The sequence below is a fragment of the Herpailurus yagouaroundi genome, unplaced genomic scaffold (genome assembly GCF_014898765.1).
Source record: "Herpailurus yagouaroundi ecotype Mexico unplaced genomic scaffold, PumYag 77, whole genome shotgun sequence".
Lineage (NCBI taxonomy): Eukaryota > Metazoa > Chordata > Mammalia > Carnivora > Felidae > Herpailurus > Herpailurus yagouaroundi.
In genome coordinates, this window is record NW_024412388.1 from 9,340,100 (window position 1) to 9,364,270 (window position 24,171).

At 55.7% G+C, this 24,171-nt stretch overlaps 1 protein-coding gene and 1 long non-coding RNA gene across 6 annotated transcripts in view; one reads left to right on the top strand and one right to left on the bottom strand.

Moving 5' to 3' along the window:
• Nucleotides 1-23,463, bottom strand: part of DHRS3 (dehydrogenase/reductase 3) — a 40,914-nt gene extending 17,451 nt beyond the window's left edge. Inside the window, exons 1-2 of one of the 4 annotated variants that reach the window (XM_040461741.1) lie at nt 23,362-23,463; nt 21,092-21,241 (exon numbers count right to left, since the gene is read on the bottom strand). In XM_040461741.1, coding sequence (XP_040317675.1) covers nt 21,092-21,241 — 150 coding nt within the window. In that variant the 5' untranslated portion in view covers nt 23,362-23,463. Of the gene's footprint in view, nt 1-21,091; nt 21,719-22,960; nt 23,090-23,361 lie in introns of those variants that run through there. The other 3 variants (XM_040461756.1, XM_040461748.1, XM_040461731.1) reach the window with 3 other exon arrangements.
• On the top strand, nt 19,666-21,475 carry LOC121021428 (uncharacterized). 2 transcript variants are annotated; one of them, XR_005786539.1, is made up of 3 exons: nt 19,666-20,060; nt 20,180-20,245; nt 21,182-21,475. It is a non-coding gene; the product is annotated as an uncharacterized LOC121021428 (long non-coding RNA). The 2 variants fall into 2 exon arrangements; XR_005786536.1 differs by lacking the exon at nt 19,666-20,060 and having other exon boundaries at nt 20,117-20,245.
• Nucleotides 23,464-24,171: the final 708 nt, after the last annotated feature.

Consider the following 24,171-nt stretch of genomic DNA (forward strand, 5'->3'; position numbering starts at 1 on the left):
TTTCGTGGCTTGATGGCTCATTTCCTCTTAGTGCTGAATAGGATCTCATTGCTTGAATGTTTCAGTTTATTTATCTGTTCACTTAATGGAGGGCCTCTTGGTTGCCAGTTTTGACAGCAATGAACAAAGACGCCATAGACATCTTTGTGCACGTCCTTGCTTTCTGACTTTCCAGATCTCTTCTCGGACACACATCTCCCTCCAACAATGGAAGCCTTACGTCCATGAGGGTAGGGGCACCCCACCCCCCACCCCGCCACACACACACACACACACACACACACACACACACACACCTAACACTTTCACCTGCCAAGAGCCATGTCTTCAGCAACTATTCAGAAACCAAGGAGGACAACTGGGCTAAGTCCCCATCTCATCCCAGAGTGTGATTCTTGTGACTCTTTTTGGTTCCAGGACCACTGGGAAAACCTCCTCAAAGGGAAACTATCTCAAAGGCTGCCTCTAAGGAAGCGCAGAACAGCTTCTCACTTCCAGCCCGAAACTCAGGGGCTGACGCTTCTTTTCACAAACACTAACAGCCTACAAGCCCGGCCCAAGGGCTGCACCTCCTTCTGTCTACCCGTAGACCACACGTGGCAAAACCCAGGAGTGGGAGAACTCAGGCCAGAACTGCTAGCTGACACCTCATGACCTTTGCCCCCGTTCCCGAATCTGGACCTCCCTCCGGGCCGTTGCAGAGAACACCAGGTGACCTTGAGATGCAGGTGCCAAGAAGCGGAGGAGAGCCAGCGGTTACAGGCCACTCTCCAGCATGGTGCACATCTCCAGCATCACCATTCTGAGAAATGGGACCATAAGTGCCGTGCGTGAATGAAGCTCAGACAGGCTAAGTAATTCATGCAGGCTGTGCAACCAGAAGTTTCAAAGCAGCTTCAAACTAGACCCCATAAGCCAAGCTCTTTCACTGCTCCCTGTCCTGACTCACACACTCACTCGCTCACTCACGCGCTCACACATTCAAGGGGGCTTACTGAGTGGTGACCGCATGCCAGGCAGTGCTGGAAGCTCTGGAATACATCAGGAAAGTTCTATCCACTCTCCTGGCACTTGCTCTCACGAGTGTACAGGGGAGATGGGGAACAACGAACATAGGAACGAATGCAATATATAAAGGTGGCCAAAAGTGCATGGAAGGAGAGGGAAGCTTTGTAGGGGGGGAGGCTGGATGGAATGATCCCCGGGTGGGAGTGGTATTTACTTGGAAGGGGGGGACAGGGAAAGCCTCCCTGGTAGGATAACATTTGGGCAAACGTGAGGGAAGTCAAGGAGGGAGGGATGCAGATATCTGGGGCAAGGGCCTTCCAGGCAGAGGGAGCAGCCAGTGCAAAGGTCCTGGGGTGGGAATGAGCTCAGGGTGTTGGGGTACAGCAGGGAGGCCAGGTGGCAGACAGGAAGTTGAGCACTGCAGCTGTAAGGAGTGCGGGGGCGGGGGGGGGGGGACAGAGATTTCCATTCCCAATGAGACTGGAAACCCTTCAGAGGGTTGTCACCACAGAAATGATCACTTTTGACTTGGCTTCTGGACCGGGTTCTGACTGCGGGATTTGGGGGTTGGGAATGGGAGTGGGAACCAGGGCGGTGCAGGGGGGCCTGTCAGGAGCTGTTCTACAGGCGGGTGACACTTGAGGCAGATGGGGCAGTCGGGTGAAGTTTCTGGAAGAGGATGGTTCAGGACTGGGCAGCCAGAGGAAGAGGGGTTCCAAGAGGACCCCAAAGGGCTTGGTCTGAGACAGTGGTAGAACAGTGGTCCTGCACTGAGCCTCTGAGCCTCCCTCTCCAGGGAAGGTCGGCTTTGGCAAGTCCCAGGTTCGGAGGAAGAGAAAGGTCCTGACTCCGACCCCCGGGTCCCTTCAGCATCCACAACACTGGGCTTAGGCAAAGCGAGGGGGAGGGGTGGTGGAGAGGGCTGAAACGGTTCCAGGTGGCGAGGGCCGCCTCCCCAGGAAAAGGGTGCCTGGATGCCGGCCAAGCAGGCCAGCTGCCCACCTAGCGCGCCCTTGGCCAGCTACCCACCTAGCGCGCCGCCGGTAAACACCCCAGTTTCCAATAACAAAGCGCCGGCCATCCCAACACCGCCCCTGACAGCGAAATGAGCCGCCGCAGCCTGCTCCGTGCAGGGAGGCGAGTCTGCGCTCACATGATGGGGTGAGGGGGTGGCAAGGAGGAGCCGCCGGGCGAAACCTCAACGGGTCTGGCAGGAGGCTCCAGGAAGTCTTTCTGAAAGCGGGCCCAGGGGCGGGCGGAGGGTGGGGGCCCGCGGGGGTCCCGGGAGGGGGTGGGGCAGGGCTGGGCTGGAGTCCTGGGTGGGGATCGGGCTGGGATCCCGTTTGGCGGACGGAAAAGGAAGGGAGAGGGTAGGGAAGAGGGCTGGGAGGTAGATGTGGAGGGGGCGGGGCGGCGCTGTGGTCCAGGAGGTGAGGAGGTGGGGGGGAGGGGGCTTCAGGGAGGTGTCCGGAGCGCGGTTGGGGAGGGGGCGGGGTAGGTAGGGACCGGGTTGGGGTGCGGATGGGAAGGGGCGGGGGACGTGGGGAGGAGGGCCAGGCTGAGGTTGGGGGTGCGGGGAGGGGCGCAGAGAGGGAGGGGGCAGGGGAGGTGGGGAGGAGGGCCAGGCTGGGGCTGGGGTCGCGGCGCGCGCGGGGGCTGGAAGGGGTGCCCCTCCGGCCGCCGCCGGGACCGCCCGCGCTTCCTCCCCGCGGTAAACAAACGGCGTGACGTCACGGGCGCCGCTGGCCCGCGGCTGAACCCGGAGCTGTAAATGAGATGCAAGGTGCCAGCAGCCTCCAGGCCGCGAGGCCTGCGCGCCACACACGCTCCTCCACGCCGGCCTGAGGTTACCCCAGCTGCACACACGGACAGGATGCTGCAAACGCCACCAGACATTGCAACACGCAGCCAGTCTGCTGGCCGCAGCGTGAACCCTCCGCCGCCCCCCTGGCAGGCACGGGCCCAGCTGGAGCGCGGCCTCCCTCCTCCGGAGCGTCCCCGGGGGCTGGCGGCGTCCACCCATCTGGGGTCAGCCTCTCCGCTGGGGACCCCATCCCCTGCCTCTCGGGGCGGGAGGGGGTTTTCAAAACCGAGGGCTGAGCCTCTGGGGTCAGCTCTGGGCTTTCTGCCCAACAGACTGGGGAAGTGCCTGCCTTTGAGCTCGGCTTTCTGGGAAGCTCATCCCTCTTCACGGAAGCAGAAGTGCTGGGGTGCTGGGGGCCCTTCCTCCAGGTGTGAGCAGATGCCAGCGTGTCCCGCCGGCTGCCCGCCTCCACCAGGCAGGGGACCACCGTTTGTTCCAGGCGGCTCCCAGAACGGCCCTGGGCCGCACACCCTTGGCGGCCCAGGTGTCTGAACTGCCCTTGGGAATGGCAGGCAGCCTGGCTGGGGCCGGCAGGCCAGCACTGTGCTCTGGAGTTGATTTGCTGTGTGACTTTTGGATGAGTCACTTGGCATCTCTGGGCATTACCGTCTTCCCCCCCCCCACCCCCCCCGGGGAAGTGGGAAGAATCAAAACTGGCCTCCCTGTGCCGCTGTGGGAAGGTCAAAAGTGCACGAAAGCCTCACCAGGCTCCTGGGGCTGGCTAGAAGCCTTCAGATCCGGGGTCTGATGCAGAACCTGGAGACACGGAAAGGAACCCAAGCAGGCCCTCTCTCCTCAGCCACCTACCAAACTTGCCTTCTGGATTTCCTGTGAGTGGCCAGGGCTTTGGGGACATATGGGCAAATGGTCCCCTGGGCCCAAGGAGCCGCCACAGACTCCCCTCTTTGGACCCCACTAATTCAAGTCCTTGTGGCGACTGGGGGGGTAAGGAAGAAATGACTACAGATCTTTAAAAAGCACCCCAGGAATGCAACGAGGCACCATCTAACACCAGAGCCAATTCCAGCTTCCCTGTCACCGAAGTTAATATTTAAATCTCTCTCCCTCCCAGCACCCTGTTTTATTGTCTTTACGGCATTTTGCCGCTATCTGAAATTTTAAGTTATTTCTTGCCCCCCCCCCCCCCCAACACACACTTTCTAGCATAGGCTCTCGGGATGAATTCCCAGCACGTGGCATGGTCGTCAGGTGCCTGCTGAGCATGTGAGCGAACGAATGAAATCATTTTGCCTCTCCTGTGAAACAGGTGATAATGTGTCTTGAAGGGGATCTCGGGACGGATGAAGTATGGCCCACAGGCCTCGCACGAGGGAGCCGGGCGGGGCCTTTACATGGACCGGGCTCTAGAGCCATACCCAGGGGCACGGAATGCCAGGTCACGTGCCTTCCCCTCCTGCCCTGGACAGCGGGAAACATGGCCCCAACAGACCCACTGCACGATGCAGAATGGACAGCACATCCCAACAGACGGCTGACGACAGCTAGCTGGTTCACAGTTGCCTACACACCCACTCTACACATGCAAAAAAACCAAAAGCAGTCAGTACAGAAGCGTATTAGATTTAGCGGTGAAAACAATCGTGTCACAGTGGTCCCTAGTGCTCTAGGACTTATTCAAGAGCTTGTCTAAGGTGCTTCAGTGAGGTCTATCATCCCCTAGCCTCAGTTCCTAAATCCAAAGTCTCCAAAGTCCTTTTTCCCCACCCTCCTCTTGATTTGATCTATACATTTAAGCAAGTCCTCAAGGGGCCATGGACCTGAGCTATTGGGCCATCTTATAGATGGGGCACCGAGGTCCTAGAAATGTCAAGGGCCTGGCCAGGAGTAGCTGAGCTGGGACCCCAACCCTGGTAACACTTTTGCTGGTGGAGGTGAGACTATAGCTGTTGTTTTGGGAAAGACAAGACTGATTTTTCACTGGGGGAGGGGTGATTCTTTCAGCATCCCCTTCCTATCCCAACCAGGCATCCGGGGGTCCCTGAGCTGGTGTGCCCAATAACACACAGCTGGTGTGTCCCAGGAAGACCTCCGGCTAATTAAGCATTATTTATGGCCCGGCCTCCTGAGGACAAGCTTTAAATTACTTGCAAGCTGTGCCAAGGTAACTATCTAGCCTACAGTCCATTAATTAGGAATCGGTCTGATCTCTGCAGGAGGAAGGTCAAACGCCATGGAGTTGACCCTCGCGGCTGGCTGGCGTCATGCTATCAGGCTGGGGATCTGGGCCTGGAGGGCTGGGGGATTTGGGGAAGCAGTGGGACGTTCTGCAGTGGGAATCGGCCTGCTCAGCAAAGGCGAAAGGATGCTGGGAGCAAATCTTCACGGTTCTTGCCTGGCCTGGATGCTGGGCCATAAGGGGATTCCCTTCAGCACCAGCCCTGCAGAAAGAGGAAAATTCTGCTGGAAAACCAGGCTTCCCTCACCTTCCAGGAACCTGGTCTGGTCCCACACCCTGTAGAAGCTCCTCTTTGGCTCCCTAGCACTCTTTCAATCCAGTCTGTGGCCACCAAGTACTGTGAGGTGTCGCCATTTACCATCTCCCATCACGCTACTCACACTTCAGTTCCAGCCGGCCCAACCTCCTCTCCCATTTTCCAGACACGCACTTCCCCTTGGCCTGGGATGTTTTCTTTCCGTGGCCTCCACCTCCTCCTTGATGTCTCGCCTTAGACCCCAGGCCGAGCCACTGCCAGCCTTCCTTCTGCAGAAGCCAGACTGCCTGGCTTCAAATCCCACGACTATTCGTGCTGTGTGATGTTAGGCAAATATTTAACGTCTCTGAGCCTTATTCTGCTCATTTAAAAAATGAGGACAGGAACAGTTCCTACCTCTCAGATGGTCCCTGTAAGTCACCTAGTGCACAGGAAGAGCTGCATTGACAGCAAAGTCAGAGACTGGTTGGAAGCCCTACGCTGTGCCCATAGCTGACTCCCATCGTGGTTTGCTCATCAGGCACCCATCACACCATATAGGTTACTGAGGGCCACTGGTCCATTTTCCCAGCTAGACTGAGGCTGGAACCCAGAACCTTGTGTTTTTTTCTTTTTTTTAGATTATTTTTTAAAAGTTGTTATTTATTTTGAGAGAGACAGAGAGAGCAGGGGAGGGGCAGAAAGAGGAGGAGAGAGAGAATCCCAAGCAGGCTCTGTGCTGCCAGTACGGAGCCCGATGTGGGGCTCGAAGTCACACGCTGAGATCATGACCTGAGCCCAAACCAGGAGTTGGAGGCGTAACCGACTGAGCCACCCAGGCGGCCTTGTGTTGTTTTCTGTGTAATGTCCACCTGGGCCCTGTGACCTAGGAGAGTCCCCTGTGTGCCCTCCCCTCCTATCACATCCGCCCCCAATAGGAAGCCTTCTGGTTTGACCCAGGAGCAGCTGCTCCCCCAGCACAGGGTCAGTAAAAGTCCCTGTTTTTCCATGCTGCTCTCCAAGGACAAACCTTCCCTGGGGATGTCCTACTGCCCTCATCACAATACCAGCCGCTCTGTCTTCCATCCTTGGTGACTCTGGATGGCACCTGAAACAGAGCTTTGTATTCAGCAGGTGCTCAGGGCAGATCCAACCAGCATTTTCTGAGCCCCTGCCCAGCATGCTGGACCATCTGCTGGAATCCTCCCAAAGGCCCTGGGAGGCTGGGATTAGCACTATCACTTTGCAGATGAGAAAGCTTCCCCAGGACACCGGGCCCTAATCCCCAGAATTTGTGAAGGTGTTACCTTGCAAGGGAAAGGGGGATTAGGGTTGCAGATGGAATTAAATTTGCTAATCAACTGACTTTAAAATAGAAAGATTATCCTGGATTACCCAGGTGGGCCCTGTATAATCGCAAGGGGGCCTTACAAGTTGACAAGTGGGGCCAGAAGGAGGGAGTAAGAGGAAGCTGTGAGGAAGCATGGCAGCCGCTGGCTTCGGAGACAGAGGAAGGGGCCACCAGCCAAGGGACACAGGTGCCTCTAAAAGCGGTGAGCGCAGGGAAATAGGTGATCCCCTAGAGCCTGCAGAAGGAATGAAGCCCCGACACCTTGACTTTAGCCCGGGGAGACCTGTGCCGGGCTTCCGACCTCCAGAACTCTAAGAGCCTAAGTGTATGCTGTTTTAAGCCACTGAGCGCGTGGCCGTGTGTTAGCACAGCCACCGGAAGCTCCTGCAGAGAGGTTGAGGAACTTGGCCAAGGTCTCCGGCCCGAGGAGCTGGGATTGAAACTCGAGTCTGTCTGCCCCAAAGTGTGTGGGCTGTCGGTGGCACAGCAGCCCCTCCCCATCTAACCTACCCTCCCCGGCTTCAAACAAACCGGTCATAAGTGCTTTTGTAGAGGGGGTACGAGACGGGTAGGAGTGAATAGTCAAACACGATCCTCGGCCGCACCCCCGGGGCCAACACATACTGAAGGCCTGTTTTGTGCTCAGGACTTCTACACGTTATCTCATTGAGTCCTCCCTCTAGAGATGAGGAAACCGAGGCTCAGAGAGGTCTAGAGGCTTGCCCGGGGTCACTCAGCAAAGTAACTGGAAGAACTTTGGCTTGAGGTTTCCGAGCTCAAAATCTGAACCACTGTTCTCTACTGGCTCCTGGAACGGGGCCCGACACAGAGGCCCAAGAGGTGGCCCCAAAACCAGGACAGTGGAGCCGCCCGCCAAGGAGGCGTGAGCCCTCAGAGGGGTGCAGGGTGGCCCCTGTGCTCCGGGCTGGAGGACCCCCACCCATTCCCCTGCACTCTGCTGCATGCTCACAGGGAAGTGGCCTGGAGAGGTGAGGCGGGAGCCCTTCTGTGCCAAGTGAGAGGTGAGGACGTGAGGCGCGGGAGTCAAGGGTGGCCTGATGTCACGTGGGGGTGTCTGGCAGGACTGCTAGCCTGCCGTAAGGTCGCCCTGCCCTTTGTGGTCACGCTGGCCCCAGCTGCCCAGGATAACCTGCTGTGGGGCCCGAGAGGGTCGGAGCATGCTGTGCTGGCTGGCTGGGCTCTAAAAGGACCCTGGTCCTGGGAGTTCTAGAAGTTCCCCAGAGACCCTTCTTCCCACCCTGGAAGGACCCAATATGGGCTCCCTTCTGCTCACCTGCCTGTGGCCAGAAAGGAGGGAGAACTGGGCTTCTCACACTCAGGAAACCACCACGAGGAACAGTGACCCCGCAAAGGGACTTCCTTTACTCTCCTATCATAGTGGCCTTCAGTCTTCTAGAAAAGGTCACGAAGAAAGTGTTGACAACCTGCGAGGCCACCTTGACTGGCTGCTCATTTTGCCTCTTTGAGATACAAACTCCCCGAGGGCGAGGAGGTTTCAGCTCAAGCCTAAAAGGACCACTTTGTCCTTTTAGCCCCTAAGTGTCAGTAAATGACCTGATAATGTCTGCAGGACCAGACTTGGGAGACTAGACTAGACTGGCTAACAGGTGGGCCTGGATCTCCTGGAAGTTTCTGCTTGAGATGACTAAAACCTGGATTGGTCCTTCTACAAGGAGGACTAAACGCCTGCTCCTAATACCCTTGCTCCTGGTAACAGCACTCCCACAGACCCCCACGGAAGCCCACCTCCCCACTCTCAACCACTGTGACTTGGCTGGGGCTGGTCCACCCCTGACTCAGGGACAGGCCTGTAACCCATCACTGGCGACTGCTTCAGGCTCAACCCAGTCACAGACAGGGAGACTCAAGTCCTGGATCCTTCTGGAACTGCTGAGCAGAAGACACCACTCCATCCTGTGGACTGGGAGCTGGGGTATTTAAGGCAGCGAGGGGCACACGTGAGCAGGAGGCCTGCCCAAGGAGAGACTGAATCCTGACACCAGTGTTTGAGCCCCTGAAGCCATGCCCAGAGGTAGTCCCATCCTTGGACCTTCTGGTCACAGAGGTCGACAAACCAGTCTGAAGGATACCTCCAGACCCACCATCAGGAGAACTGTAGCTAATGTTGTTTGATGCATTTAGACTCCCTGGCTGTTAAAGTCATCGGCCGCACGGAGTCTGCTGGGGGGCTGTCAACATGACCCGTTCTGTTCCATAGAATGATTAATGAGGAGGTACCAGAATCACCAGCTCAAGAGGACACCTTGGGTTTAAATCCTGCTTGGTCACTTACTAGATGTGAGATCTCAAGTTACTGACCCCCAGAGTCGCGGCCAGTAGAGAGAGGATTGGAACGGCACCAACGCTAGGCCTCACTGTGGGGAGTAAATGACTTACATGGAAAGTGCTCAGAACCAGCCCCCGGGCCCAGGCCCAGTAGGCACTCAGTGAACACAGGCTCTAAACTAGCCAGGATGGGTCGATCACGTATTTGCTCAGGCAGCGAACATTTATCGAGTGCCTACTGTGTGCCCGATACTGTGCCAAGTGCCTAGGACGCTTGGTGAGTGAGGAGACTTGTCTCCTGCTCCCCGAGGACCTTACAGTCTTTTGCATCAGACACATGGCAACGAGCAGCCACAGAGCGCCCCGAGTTGCCATGGTAACCTGTGACTTTGGCCTCACCACAGCCCAACCCTGACCAACTGAGCTACTTGGATGCTGAGATGAAAATGACTAATGAAAACCCACAGAGGGGAAGCTGGGTGGTTTTCAGGGGAGTGGGCAGCCCGGCGCAGAGCAGAGCAGAGGCCGGGCCCTTGGCCAGCCTCCCTCTGCTCTTCACCCACAGAAAGGCCTGCACCCACGAGGACAGGGACAGTCATTACCGGCCATCTTAACAGGGATGGAGGCCTCAGTGGGTGGTAAGACACCAGGCTCTGAGCCCTCTCTCTGTGGGAAGACTGATTCCCTCCCACTGTCTTCTAGCTAAAATTGCTCGAGGGTTTCTGTGGCATGGGTGGGATAACCCCCTTCCTGGGGAACCTCAGAACCAGGTCAAGTTCAGCCAGCATGTTCTTTGCCTTTTGCCCCTCCCCCTCCCCCACCTCCCCACCTCCCGCGCTAGATAGACGACCTGGTTCAGTAAACAAAAGGTGCAGAATCATGGTTGGGGTGTGTCCACTGTCCCCCTGCCCTTACACTGTCCCCCCCTCCCCCCCAGCTGGCCCCCTTTCTACCACTCCTGCTCCCCAACTGCCTCACCCCTCCCCCATTGCCTTCCCCCTCTCCCCCACACTGCCCCCCCCGTCCCCCCTCCTACCCCTGACTAGAAGGAACCATCCTTTCTTGCAAATGATGAACTAGGAGGTTTACATATGTTATTTCACTCAATCTCCACACCTTCATTTTTCAGACAGGGGAACGGAAGCCCAGAAAGATAAAGTTACTTGTCTAAGGTCACACCGCAGGTGGCTCTTTATGGGATTAGGAACTGCATGAGTGCTGTGGCCAGGGGGCTGGCCTCTAGCCCTCAAGAGACCCATGGATCAGCCCTTGGCTCTGGGGCTGGGGTGGTCAAATCCCAGTCCTTCAGGGCTGGATGCTGGACTTGGGAGGCCCCTTCAATCCTGGTTGAGAAATGAAGGCTTCTAGTTCACGGACTCCCTAGGGGTGGCGGAGAGGCCCTGGCTGAGGAGTGAGCAGGACGCGGGGTTCCACATGCCTGGAGTCGAGGGGGGTGGGGGTCCCTCTCCTGTAGGGCCAAGGAACAAGCTCACAGGAGGACCCATCAGTCCACATGCTTCTACGCCTTGCAGGAAAGAGCCAAAGATTGAGGACCCAGTGTGATGATGCTTGGCACATCCAAGGATCAACTGGGGAGAGGCGTGTACCCTGAGCATTTCCTAGAACAGCTATTTTTAAGCTGTGGTTTTTTTCTTCTCTTGAAAGTAATCGCATTCTTTCAAAATGCACACAAAAATTTCACATGGAATTCGAAGGTATTAAACAGAAGTGAAGCCAATCTAGTTAAGTGGTGGTGGGGGCCCCTCAGAACCCTATTTTTCCCACCTCCCATGTGGTCCCACCTTCCTGGAGCCCCTCGGACGCTCTGGAACCCAGTTTGAAAACTGGCTCCTAGAACCTCAAATGGTATCGGGGGATGTGAGGGCCTAGATGGGCCAGATGTCTGTAGAAGTGGGACATATAGATAGGAGACAATTATCTATAAACACCTCCCAGGAGGGATATTTCAAATGCGGACAAAATGGTCACACTGTTCATGATCAAAACGCTTTTTTGGCACCTTCCCTGGAAGGCCCCTAAAAAGGGATTTCAAGGTTTCATTCACCAAAGCAAGGGGAATGGCCAACAGAGTCAGAAAGGCTGGGGCCAGGTGGCCGGTGCTGAACTGACTGTTGTTGGCATTAAGCACCACCAGGCCACAAATCTGCTGTCCCCTTGGGCTTGGCTCTGGCTTCTGGGTCCCAGGACACCAGGGGGTCCCCTGCCTGTGGTATGAGCTCAAATCCTGCACCGGAATCCAAGCCTGAAGGACTTAGGCGTGGTGCCAAGCTTCCTAACCTGGTGGATGGGATAGGCATCGGGGGCATCCAAGGACCACTTGAAAGCATAAAAATGTGTATTGCAGGGCACCCGGGTGGCTCAGTCGGCTAAGCGTCCCCCTACTCTTGATCTCATGGTTTGTGAGATCGAATCCTGCATTGGGCTCTGTGACGACAGTGTGGAGACTGCTTGGGGTTCTCCCTCTCTTTCTGCCCCTCCCCTGCTCTCTCTCTCTCTCTCAAAGACAAATAAATAAACATTTAAAAATGTGTCTTGTGGGGCGCCTGGGTGGCTCAGTCCGTAGTGTTCGACTCTTGACTTGGGCTCAGGTCATGATCTCACGGTTGTGACATCGAGCCCTGAGACGGGCTCCGCCCTGGGCGTGCAGCCTGCTTAAGAGTCTCCCTCTCCTGGGGCATCTGGGTGGCTCAGTCTGTTAAGCGTCTGACTCTTGATTTCGGCTCAGGTCATGATCTTGTGGTTTGTGAGATGGTGCCCTATGCTGGGCTCTGTGCTGACAGCATGGAACCTGCTTGGGAGTCTCTCTCTCCCTCTCTCTCTGCCACTCCCCGGTGTGTGCATATTCATGCTCTCAAAAAAAAAAATGTGTATCGTGTATTCTTAGAACAGGGTTTATTTATTAAAAAAAATTTTTTTTAATGTTTACTTATTTTTGAGAGAGAGGGAGAGAGAGAGAGAGAGAGAGAGAGAGTGGGGGAGGGGCAGAGAGAGGGGGAGACATAGAATCTGAAGCAGGCTCCAGGCTCTGAGCTGTCAGCACAGAGCCTGATGTGGGGCTCGAACCCACAAACCACGAGATCCCAGGGTTCTACAATCAGCCAAAGATGAAGACTTACTACAACTCCCTACATTGCCACCTCCTCCAAGAAGTCTTCTAAGATTTCCCTTAATGTGCAGTGATTGCTCCCTTCTCTGTACTATCAAAGCTCTTGGTCCCTTCAGAGGATCGAGCTGGGGGCGGGGGCTCAGGGTTAGCTGGAAGTTGTTTGCACTCACTGTTCCCGCAAAGCTGGCTCCTGGCATATTGGAGGGGTTACACTGCTTGTCAGATTAAGTCCAAATGAAGTAGATTTGAAGCACAAACTGTGTTGTTTTCCTGCTTTTCAGTTGTTTAAAGCAAACCCTGATAACCAAGGACTACCTTAATCCTTTGGCAAGTATCCCATTCATTGTATGCAAATACTTAGTGCTTAAAAGTGTTTTGAGTAAAGGGGAACGGAACTGCATCCTGGCCCATCCTGTTGACTGCGTCCTGTTGACTCTGGTACAGCTTATCAACCCTCTGTCCAGAACCCTCTGTGCACGAGGCCCCATTATTTAACAGCTTGTCTCCTGACCCTTCTGTAACCCTGACTGGGGTAGGCGGGGCCAGGCTGAGATGATCTGTCCTCGTGGCCAAGGGCCCAGTTTGGAAGCTGGGAATCCTGAGTTCAGAGTCTGCCTTCGGCCAAGCATCCTGGACAATTCACCTCACCTGGATCTTAGAAGGGGGCCGCCGATCACACCCACCTCGGGACGTGGGCGAGACAGAGAATGTGAGAAAGCACCTGTCACGTCCGTACTCTACTCAACTTACAGCTGCATATAGCACGCGGTCGTGCAGAGTACTAGGAGCCCAAGGAAGCCCTCAGCATCCAGTTTGGGGGCCGCAGGGTCTGAGTCATGACTGAAGGTCAGAGTGAAGGATGTGACAGGGGCCTGTCCCGCACCTTCCCTTCTCCTCTCTCCAGCACCCTGAAACACCCAAGCAAAGGAATGACACGACCCCTGAAGGACACCGGTGAGGTCACGTCGAGAAGAGTTCCTCTTCCAAGTGTTGGTTGATCGATGCTGGTATCCTCTCCCCTTCCTGGCCCCTGACCCTGCCTGGGTCACTGTCCTCACCGTAGTAACCATGATTCAGAGCCTGAGGGGTGGAGGGGCCCCGGGTGGCCGCCCAGAGCCTTTCCCTCCCTGTGGTAGGCGTCCACAGCACACGCTCTCCCAGAGCAGCCCGCTTGGCTCCAAAGGGCAGGACGGCGGTCCTGGTGCGGGACCCCAGTGCACATCCTGGAGCACCCCCCACCCCCCGCCCCTGCAGCCTGGCGCGGCCCTTCGCCCTACCTGGCCCAGGCCCCTTGCCTCTGCGAATCGTAAGGCTGCTGATTCCGTCTCCAGCCCCTAAAGGAGTCACGGATTTGCCATCCAGCCTAAGTCCCTGTCATCCTGAGCCCACTTCCTGGACACTCTCCAACTGCTCAAGGACCCTCTCAAAGTGTTGACCAATCCTGACCACAGTGCTCCAGAAGTGCTTCGACAAAGTGGAACGGAAAAGCGTCTCCTTCACCCTGGGCACCAGAACATCTGCTTTTGTTTTCATTTTAGTGGGGGGGGGGGGGGCGGTTCATCCTTATGACCATCCAAGCCATCTTGCCGGAGCGGGCTCATCTTTCCAAAGCATCAGGGGCTTTGTCAGTCTGGGGACAGTCATCATGCCAGACCCTGAGTGCCACTGGGAGAGAACCTTGTTTGTGCGGTTCCTCTGCTCGCTGAATCAAGCGACACGGTCTGCCACGGTCACAATTACCCAGAGCCATGCCACCCTCCAGCTGGCTGGCATTCTTTGCCGGAGGTATCAGCGAGAAGAGATCGGGACCTGGCCGACAGCAGGTCTCCCCAGAAGACTCTGAGGCCCGGGTCCCCGATGACTCCCACCCACTCCACTTAGGGGTGCTCCGGCCCACTTAGATCCCCTTTCAGCCCGTTTGCTTCCATCCGACTCTAGAGACATCGGGAGGACACAGCCAACATCTTCCCAGTCCCACATGCAAAGCTGAGGTCCCGCCCTGAGAAAGAGGCTCTCAGAAGAGGGCGGCGCAGGTCTGGTGCCATGTTCTGGCCGTGGGGGGTGGGGGGTGGGGGGTTGGGCTGCAGAAATGCACAGTGGCCTCCGAACAGCTCCCTGCCCCTGGCCTGATAACACCTCCCTTGTCTTGGCTTCTGACAGCCCCGAGATCCTGCTAAGACTCAGGTTAGATCTGTCATTTCTGTGCCCCAAACCCTCCAACTGCTCGCAGCTTCACTCAGCGTCAAAGCCAAAGCCACTTCTAGAGAATGTTGCTCCCCACAAGCCCCTGCCCTAACCGCCCCCCTCCTCCCCACCCCTGCACTGCCGGGAATGCCATTCTCTCCTCTCCCACCATGTCCTCTTGGTCTGCTTTGCCTCATTTGTGTTGCCCTGTGTTTCCATTACGGCCTACTGTGCTCTCTATTTTATGTCTCTTGTTTATTATCTCTCTGTTTCCTTCACTAAACTGTGGGCTGTTTACATGGCGGATATTTCTGTCTGCTTTGCTCCTTACCGTTACCATATCCCCAGTGCCTCTGATACCTGGCACACCGAAGGTGCATAGGTCTGTTGAGTGAATGACTAAGGGAATGGATGAATGAATGAATGGGTTCCCGCCCACCATTCATTTGCTAACCTGTTCTGGTATTTGGCCCTCTCTTTTTAAGAATCCAGAGCACTCAGTTTTGGAGCGCTAACGCCTCCCGCACTGGTCCCACAGTAGTCGCATGGGCATTTGAGGAAGCCAGCATCTAAGCAGAGTCCCTTCTCTCCTTCTCATTTGGATTTAACTTTTCCTGACCTTCATGGTTCATCTGAATAATACGTTTCAAATGTTTCCTTTCAAATATCTTATATACTTAGTGTATTTTTAGATTGTGTCTTTTGAAGGCAGCCATAAGGAGAGCCTCTTAGAACATTCCAGGTGGGGTGGTGCTTTTGCACAAGGATAAATGAGGAGAATACGTTGGGTCTGGAATCCTTCCGGCACCGATGCCCAGGACTCTGTTGGATTTTGATGGCAGTGGCAGGTTGGGACAAGGTCCTTCCGGGACAAGTTGCAGTGGCTGTGACAATCAGATAGCTTTCCCAGGTAGAAAGGACAGCCAAGGGCTACCTTCTCATAAATATGGCTGAGGTCAGGGGCGCCTGGGTGGCTCAGTCGATTGAGCGTCCGACTTCAGCTCAGGTCATGATCTCACACTCCATGAGTTCGAGCCCTGCGTCAGGCTCTGTGCTGACAGCTCAGAGCCTGGAGCCTGCTTCGGATTCTGTGTCTCTCTCTCTCACTCTGCCCTTCCCCTGCTCATGCTCTGTCTCTCTCTGTCTCAAAAATAAATAAACACATTAAAAAAAAATATGGCTGAGGTCACAGCTCAGTGATGAAGTTGGAAATGGAGCAGGGAAAGTAACCATAATGATGAAGATCCCAGAGGGCTCTGTGCAGGGATCACAGCCATGGCTCTGAGAAGCTTGAAGCTCATAAGAGCCTGGACTCGAAGCAAGGATTAGTGGATAGGCTAGGTAGACTGGATGTGAGATTCTTGACCGAGGCTCAGCATCGCTAGACCTAGTGAGCATTCTCTAAAGCCCAAATAGACAATCTGGTGACTTTAGGATAAAAGCTGAAAGTTCTAGGGGCGCCTGTGTTGGCTCGGTCAGTTAAGCGTCTGACTTCAGCTCAGGTCATGATCTCCCGGTTCGTGGGTTCAAGCCCCGCACCGGGCTCTGTGCTGCCAGCTCAGAGCCTGGAGCCTGCTTCAGATTCTATGTCTCCCTCTCTCTCTGCCCCTCCCCCGCTCATGCTCTTTGTCTCTCTCTTTCAAAAATAAATGAATATTTAAAAAAATTCGAAAAGAAAAAAGGTGAAAGCTCTCCTTTGACATGCTAGTTGGGAAATTTGGGCCCCTGGATCCCTTGAAAAATACAGGTTGAAAATATTAAAATTTCCAGGGCGCCTGGGTGGCTCAGTTAGTAAAGCATCCAACTTCAGCTCAGGTCACGATCTCACAGTTTGTGAGATGGAACCCTGCATTGGGCTTTCTGCTGTCAGCACAGAGCCCACTTCGGATCCTCTGTCCCTCCTACCCCCCCTCCTTCTGCCCCTCCCCTGCTGGTTCTCTCTCTCTTTCTCTCTCAAAATAAATTAAAAAACTTAAAAAATAACATTAACATCTGTAAGAGTTGAAATAAACCCATGGCAGACAGCTCCCTGGAGGCTGTTGAGATAGTTGAGGAGTGGGAGTGAGCCTCCCATCCACTGTCGGCACATTTCCCAAATCTGAGCTGCTTCTTTTTTCAGTCAGTGGGATCTGATGAGTAGCAAGAAAGACTGAGATCAGCAGTGAGGAGGACAAATGGGTTCTGAAGAGGTCTCTTCCTCCCAACTCAGGGAGCTTATTAGCAACCTGTTGTTTCCCTGGGAGGCTGATCCATAAAACGAGACTTTCAAGGCATGCCAGGATCTCAGGGGTCATTGTGTCCTCTCTCATTTTATAGGTGTGCCTGTCAGCTGCAGCCCAGAGAAGGTAGTTCCTTTCCCAGGGTTGCAGCAGAGCTGGGTCTAGAACCCAGTCTCTGGCCTCCCAGCCCAGGTAAGCCAGGCCACAGCTGGCATGGATCCAGTTGTGAGGTCTTGTTCCGCAGGGGAAGTGGGTGAGGCCGTAAGAGGGAGGTGTTTGCCCATTCATGACACAGCCCAAATTGTAAGGCCCATTGTTTGAAACCCAAGGACCTGATGCTATTGAATGGCTTTTCCCAAATGCCACAGGTAGGACAGGTGCCCTACCTTTTTGCTCCAAGACACAACAAATGGGAGCCTGATCCTTTTCCCAGAAACTTCTGGCAAAGTCTGCATTCAAGGTGAGGTTGGAGGGGGGAAGGGCCACTGACCTTCATCACCCATCATTGTTTAAAGTTAATTTACTTGAGAGAGAGAGAGAGAGAGAGAGAGAGAGAACAAGTGTGCAAGTTCGGGAGGGGCAGAGACAGAGAGGGAGAGAGAGACTCCCAAGTGGGAGTGCGGAGCCCAACGTGGGGCCTGAACTCACGAACCGGGGAGATCACGACCGTAGCCAAAGTTGGACGCTTAACCCACTGAGCCACCCGGGCGTCCCATCCATCATTGTTTACTACTATTTTGTTTACTAGCTATTTTGTTCTGGTGACTCTGGGTCCCACAGGAAGGCCTGTCGGGACCCCTCTCCACTCTTCTTCCTCTTTCCTGTTTTTATTTGTACTGGCCTGACTCAGAGTCTGAGATACGACTCCCCACCTACCTCCCCAGCTCCCTATCCCAATCCACAGTATTGTCTTTCTTTGCCTCCGGCCTCCTTTCCCCAGTTCCAATGGGGTGCATAGTCCTTGATCGGGTGCTATCTTGCACCCGGAGTGACCTTGTCACATCCCTTCAGGTTGGAACTCTTGACTCAAATGCTGCCTCCTTCCCGAAGCCCTTCTGTGAGCCTCTGTTATAGCTTAACAGTTCCACCGGGCTCCCACTGTGTAGTGTCCCCTCCGCCCCCCACCCATGAATGGGCACCCTGGAACCTCCGAATGTGACCTCATTTGGAAATGAGGTTTTTGGACATGTAATCAGTTCAGGCTCATTCATTCCTGGCTGAGGCTTCATTACACATTGACTGGTATCCTTATAAAGAGAGGAGAGGACGTAGAGACAGGGACGGAGGGGAAGGCCACACGAGGAGGCAGAGACTGGACAGATCCCACCACAAGCCAAGGAAGGCCAGGAGCCACAGGAGCTGGAAGAGGCAAGAAGGAATCTCCCTTAGAGTCCTTAAAGGGAGCGGGGCCCTACTAATCTGTTATGGTGGCCAGAAGAAACGAATGATCTGTGCCCTGACTCTAAACACCTGCCACTGTCTCTGGGTCTTATTCATCTTTGCTGGGCCCACCCCCTCTCCAGGCTTAGAGCTATACCAAACACCTGCCAGACACCTCAAGCAGGGTCGGTGAACTAGACGGTCATCATGGCACAGATGGGCCCGGGGCCTGGCCCAGCACCGGGAATGGGAAGGATATGGGACTGCTGAATGGATGGGAAGAATAGGATTCCCAAAGCCACATAAAGGGCTACTTCCTGGCTAGCTGCTTTAGGGACAAGGCTATCAACCCACAGGCTGGAAACTCAATAACAGCCAAGCAAGTACAACTCCAAGCCAGTTCTCACAGTACCTCATTGAAAGGGGTGGGGCCCTGACTCCCAGCTCTAGCCGTCCTTCGCGGATGGACCGGGTCCGCATTTTTTTGCCCCTGCCTCCCTGGGCCCACCATCACAGCCCAGGGCTTTCATCTAGCTGGAACAGCCACTGCAAACACTTCCAAACAAACAGTCCAGTTCTCCTCCTCCCAGGGCCCCCCTGCTAAAACCCTGTCAAAGTCAAAGACTTGGGAGGCTGTGCCAGCTGACCAGCTAGCCGGATGCGCCCAAGCTCTGTGAATGCTTTCATGGAAGGAATTCCGGGGGAGCACAGAAAATTTAAAAAAGGAGTATAGTGGGAATAACCCACTCGGAGACCCTGACCATGGGCAGCCCTGCCTTGGTTAACCTCAGGATGCCATGGGTAAGAACAGATGTTTCCAGGTGAGGGAACTTCTGACTCCTGGAGCCTTCGTGTCCCTTTAAGAAAAACCCTCGTTTGGGTCACCTTTGTAGCCTAAGGCACACTTCCGCCCACAAATATTGCCAAAGATCATTATGAGAAAGGGGGGGGGAGGGGGGTTGCTGCTCCTTCCCAAAGGTAAACGGACTTCTCTTCTGGATATGCCACTGTTGGGAGAAGCTCTTCCTTCTTTCTCTTTTGGGGGCCTTCCCCCTCCAGATCCGATCCCACCCAAATCCAGGTTGGAAGGGCTCTCAGAGGCAGCGCACACACTCCTGGGCTCAGCATTGTCCCAAGGCCCTCTCCCCGGCCCCAGATGGACCCAGGCAGATTCCAAATTCCCCACCATGGCGGCAAGTGGAGGGCTCGTTAAAAACCATCTCTAGTAATTGGTCAGACAGTTATTAGTTATAGGGAGCACTCTTGTTCGTCCTGACCGGGCTGATGACTAAACCTAAGCATGAACGGCCCTGGAAGTTTCACGGGCCCCCATGGATCCTGTTTCTGGTGACGGGATACCAATTTGAGACATATTTCTAATTGGCCCTGAGTTTATACCCTGGAAGAGAATGTCCATTCCAAGTAAGGTGGGACAGGGTTCCCAGTGCATGAGCTTGTGGGGTGCCACTCCACTCTATTTCACTGCCTCCCCCTCCCATGCCATATACTTCTTTAATTTAGGGTTGTTTACACTAGTCAAGTTTCTCCAGATTGACAAAAAGAGTTCTTCGTAAGCCTACTGCAGCCAGTTACAAAAGCAGTAAAAGAGACCAGGACTTGGGCCAGCTGGAAGACTCTGAAGAAAGTTTCTGCGGGATGCAGACATCCAAGGAATGACAATCACACGCGACTGTCCCAGACCCCACATATCTCCACAAGGACACCTTCATCTGCCATCCTGATTCCCCCCCTCCGCCCCTCCCCACCCCTCCACAAAGAGCTTTGGGAGACTTTCGAGGAGGCATCACCCCAAGGCAATGAAACTGCTGAGTACAAGTCTCTTACTTCTCCTTTTTCAGTGTGTCCAAGGGTTAAAAACACTTCCGAACTATCCTTCCAACTGCAAGGTCAAGCAGCTGTCCAAACCACCCAAGGAGAAGCAGGAGCCAGGGACAGCCAACTCCAGCTAGCTGGGCCACCACGGCCCTCCCCTCCCCCACGCGGGCCCGGCAGGGGAAGAGTTAATCGCCATCAGCTTTGGCTGATAGTTCAGGCTCCAAAGTTCAGTCCCAGTCTGAGCCACCCCGGAGGAATTGTAAATCTCAGGGCAGTATTTAACAAAACAAAAGCAACCTGGAATTACATGCAGGTTTGGTTTTCTACAGTACATATTTACTTAATCCCCTAGGTATGTGGCTCCGTGTCAGATCAGCTGGCTTTGCCGGCCCTTCCCCCCCCCCCCCCCCCCTTGCTCTCAACAGTTGAAGTTTCAAACTAATTCCCTGATTTTGCTCTTCCTCCTCACAGGGCCGGCTTGAGACAGTCTGGCCTGCCAGCCTCCAATCTCTCTCTCTCCTTTGCTCTAGTCACTGGGTGAGTCAGCCTAGCTTGGGTCAGAGTTGGGTGACAGCCGGCTCACCCTCCCCACTCTCGGGCACCAGGTCTGGGAAAACCAGAGGAAGAGATGGTGTAACCACCAAAAAGCTAAAGACAGCCCTGGGGAGGGGGAGGGCCCTCCCCACAGTGCCACCTCCCCATTTACTGGGGAGGGATCCCCTCTGGGGCTGCATCTGGGGGGGGGGAGGGGGCACGGTTGAAGGTGAGAACAAGGGCGCTTTATCAGCTGCCATTACCCTTGTCCCCCTCTTTCTAGATTTCCAAATACCTGGGCGTGGGAGTGCATGTCAGGCCTGGCTAGACATCCAAGACCGCTCCCCACCCCCCTTTCAAACCCAAACCAAGTATCCCCTCTCTTCGTGCCTCCAGAGCTGCAGCCGCCCAGGTTGGAGCTGGGAAGCGGGTTGCCAAGGAAAATACGAAGCCAGCTAGCAGGCGGCTCCCAGCTCTACCCAGGAGCGCACACACCCTGCACTCACCAGGGTGGCGGCATCGAGGGGAAGGCGAGGGGGGAAAACACAACACCTTCCTTCGGGAGGGAGGAATGTGGGAAATGGGTGGGTCTCCTAAGTTTCGGGGTGGCGGCGAACGGCCAACCGGCCGCCGATCCCAAAGGAGCGGACCAGCTCCGGACCTGCCAGAAAAGACAGTCTGGTGCCCGGGAAAATTTACAAGGTGAAACTGGCTAGCTCAGCACTCGCGGGTGGCGCCGAGAAGTAGGGTGGCCGGCGACTCCTCTGGGCGCGGGTTCCGGCTGCGGCAGCAGGTGGGCGTCCCCCGCACCTTCGGCCCCCACCCCCTGGAGTCGCCGTGCCCCGGTACCTTTCTGGCGCCGCGTTCTGCGAACTCGCGAGCGAGCTGGCGTCCGATGCCTCTCCCGCCGCCGGTGATGAGGACGTTCTCCCGCGACAGGTCCCGAAGCTTGGCGGGCAGCACCAGTCCGACGGCTGCTTTGGCCACCAGATAGATCATCTGCAGAGGGAACACCACCAACGCGCCCAGCCATTTCCACACCATCCTCCGCGCCGCGGAGACAGGCAGGGGGGGCGAAACTCCCCGGACCGAGCAAAACAGGAATTAAAAAAAGAAAACACCCCAAACAATAATAAATAAACCGAATGAAAGGGGGAGAGAGGCGTCCCACCTGGCCACTGTTGAAATCACCTCTTCCCAAAAGCAAAGCACCGGGTGAGAAAAAAAAGAAAACCCCAGAACCAGCAAAAAAAAGAGAGAAAAAGAGAGAGGGAAAAAAAAAAAAAAGATAAATCCTCCTCGGGAGGAGAAAAACCGTCTGAGAAGGTTGGGACGGTAAGAGGGCTGGAGGGGAAGCCGGAGGTGGAAAGTTCTAACAAGAAGTTTCTTGCCCCAGCAGCCGTTTAGGCTGGGGAATTCTCAGGTAATGTTTACAGGCTGACAGAGGAGTTTAGGCAAGGGGAAAAAAAAAAAGGCACCAACCACACGCACGCACCCTGCTACAGTCCCGCGGTTTCAAAGTGCAAGATTTAAAAAAAAAAAAAAAAAAAAAAAGAAGGCCCTTTCCAATTGTAGCCCCCCCCCCCCCCCTTCTCCAAGAAAAAAAAAAAAAAAAGTGGTGGGGGGGGAGTGCTTGCAGCTCCCAATTTCAGCCCGCGAAAGTCTCCCGACTCATTGCTATTCTTGGGCTCAGGAAATTGCTTAAACGCGATCTGATTGCCAGCAACGTGCAGGAGAAGTGGGGGGTCCCGGTGTCAGTTTCTTTACGTGCATGGCTCGCCCTGGCGCGCGCTCGCTCTCTCCGGCTCTCTCCCTCCCTCTCCCAGCAGAGGCCGGGAGTTGCCGCTCGATCCGGCTCCCTTTCTCTCCCCTGTTAGCATTTATTGCCTTCTTTTTGTCCTTTCCAACTTGGAGAGGGCCCGGGTGCGGAGCGCGTGTGGATCGGACGCCCTCGTCAGCGCCGCCTTATTCATTCGCTCCCGGGGCAGCAGCGGCGCGGAGCGAGAGGGCTGCCCTTTTTTCCCCCCCATTTTTTAATACCCCATTAAGTCTGATTGACAGTTAAAGTTGTGCGGAGGCTCCACTACCGTTCCTCTGAGTGGCTGCCGCGGCCTCCCCTCCCCCCGCGCAGTGCGGGGCGCGCGCGCGGGCGCGCCCCCGGGCTCGCTCCGACTCGCGCTCTCCCGGGCAGGCTCCCCTCTCTGCAAGCCGGGACTTGCCGGCGGTGTCCCTGAGGGCTCGCGGCAGTAACTCGAACACGCTGGAACCGACTCCTGCGGACCGGCTCTCTCCTCGAGACATTCCTCCCGGTCGGGGACGCGGGCTCCCCGAGCTGGGGCGCCCGCGGGCCAGGTGCCGGGTCCTGCGCGCGGGGCAGGCCCGGGGGAGCTCGCGCACGCTTTGATCCAACCAGGTCGACCAGGGGTTATTTCGGGCTCTTTGGTCACCCCCTGCCTCCAGGTAGGACCAGGAAACCACTCCCGCCCTTTGCCCAGACGCCTTCTGTCTTCACTTAGCGTACACTTTCTTAGTCGGCCCGAGTCCTTCCTGTTGCTGGGGGGAAACAGCTGGGGAGCAGGGTTTTGTTTTGAGAGGCGTAGGGAGGGGGGTGGGGGGGGGAGGTGAGCAGGGTAAAGGAACCTCTGCCCCCAAGGTGCCAATAAAATCCCCGTAAGATTAGCTGGGAGCATATTTATTGCTCATCTGGGGTAGAATTACCTTGAGTGACAGCAATTTCTTTAATAACAAAAGCCTGCAAACAAGACGTCCTACACCGGTGCCCCCTGCGCTGCGCAGGCAGCGTCTTCTGTCTATGCGTCTCCTTGGGCTGCCCTAGCCTGGCACCCACCTTGTCACCTCCTGCCCTCCCCCCCCCGCAGGGAGAATACCTCCTCTGCCGGAGGGTGGGAGCCTGCTATTTAGAGATGTCTGCTGCGGGAAGTCTGGGAGGTGAGTCACGAAGAGGCAGCCCCAGTTAAAAGTGCTGATGGGACTTGCCTCCCACTGCCCCTGACCGTCCCAGGCCAGCAGGGGAGGGGATGAGCCGGGCAACTACCCTGTAATCTGGGACAGTGGTTCCCCAGCGCCAGGCGTGTTCAGGCGAGGAGGCTGGGCCTCACCCCCAGACGTTCTGATTCAGCAGGGCTGGGTGCACTGGAATCCCTGTGTTCCACCTGGTAATTCTGCTGCGAATCCGGTGAGAGAACTGCTTTCAGAAAAGCTGACTCGGGGAGGTGGCGGCTGGGGATTCCACAAAGACCCTCTAGTCCTGGGGAGAGGTTGTGCAGGTGAGGGTCCTCCTTCCCGGGGAGTTGGGAAACTCATCTGGACAGCCACTGGAAGAACAGGAAAGGCTTGGATGAGTGGGGTTGGAGGAGAAATTCTCCTACACTGAGGGTTTATATTCTGACATTTAATCCTCCCATTGACCTTGCAACGGGGGTATTAGTAGCTCCGTTTTCCTGGTTACCCGGCCAGAAACTGCAGGAGGGAGGGATTCCAACATGGACCTGATTTCTCCTCCCACCCCACCCGACTCGGGCACAAGCGGGCGACAGAGGTGGAGGATGACGTTCCCTCCCGTCTCCATTCGACCCTCCACAAGTGTGACTGAAGGAGCCGGCCGTCGCCCTCATTCCCACTCCCAGACTGGGGCTAAAGATAGGACTCTGTCGAAGTGCCTGACACCTCCCACCTTGGAGGTCTGTAAAAATGGAAAAGAAATCCCAACCTGAGAAGAGACCGGCCCTTTCCAGCCGCCGCCACGCCTGGTGTCCGCGGGCCTGTTAATCAATCAGCCCCTGGGAAAGTCTGGAGCTGGAACCCCACCCCCCTCCCCGGACCCCGCCTGTTACCATCCCTTATCCTCGGAACCGCCTAGTGGCCCGCCTGCGACACTGCACCTCCAAGCTGCCCCAGCCAAGGCCTCC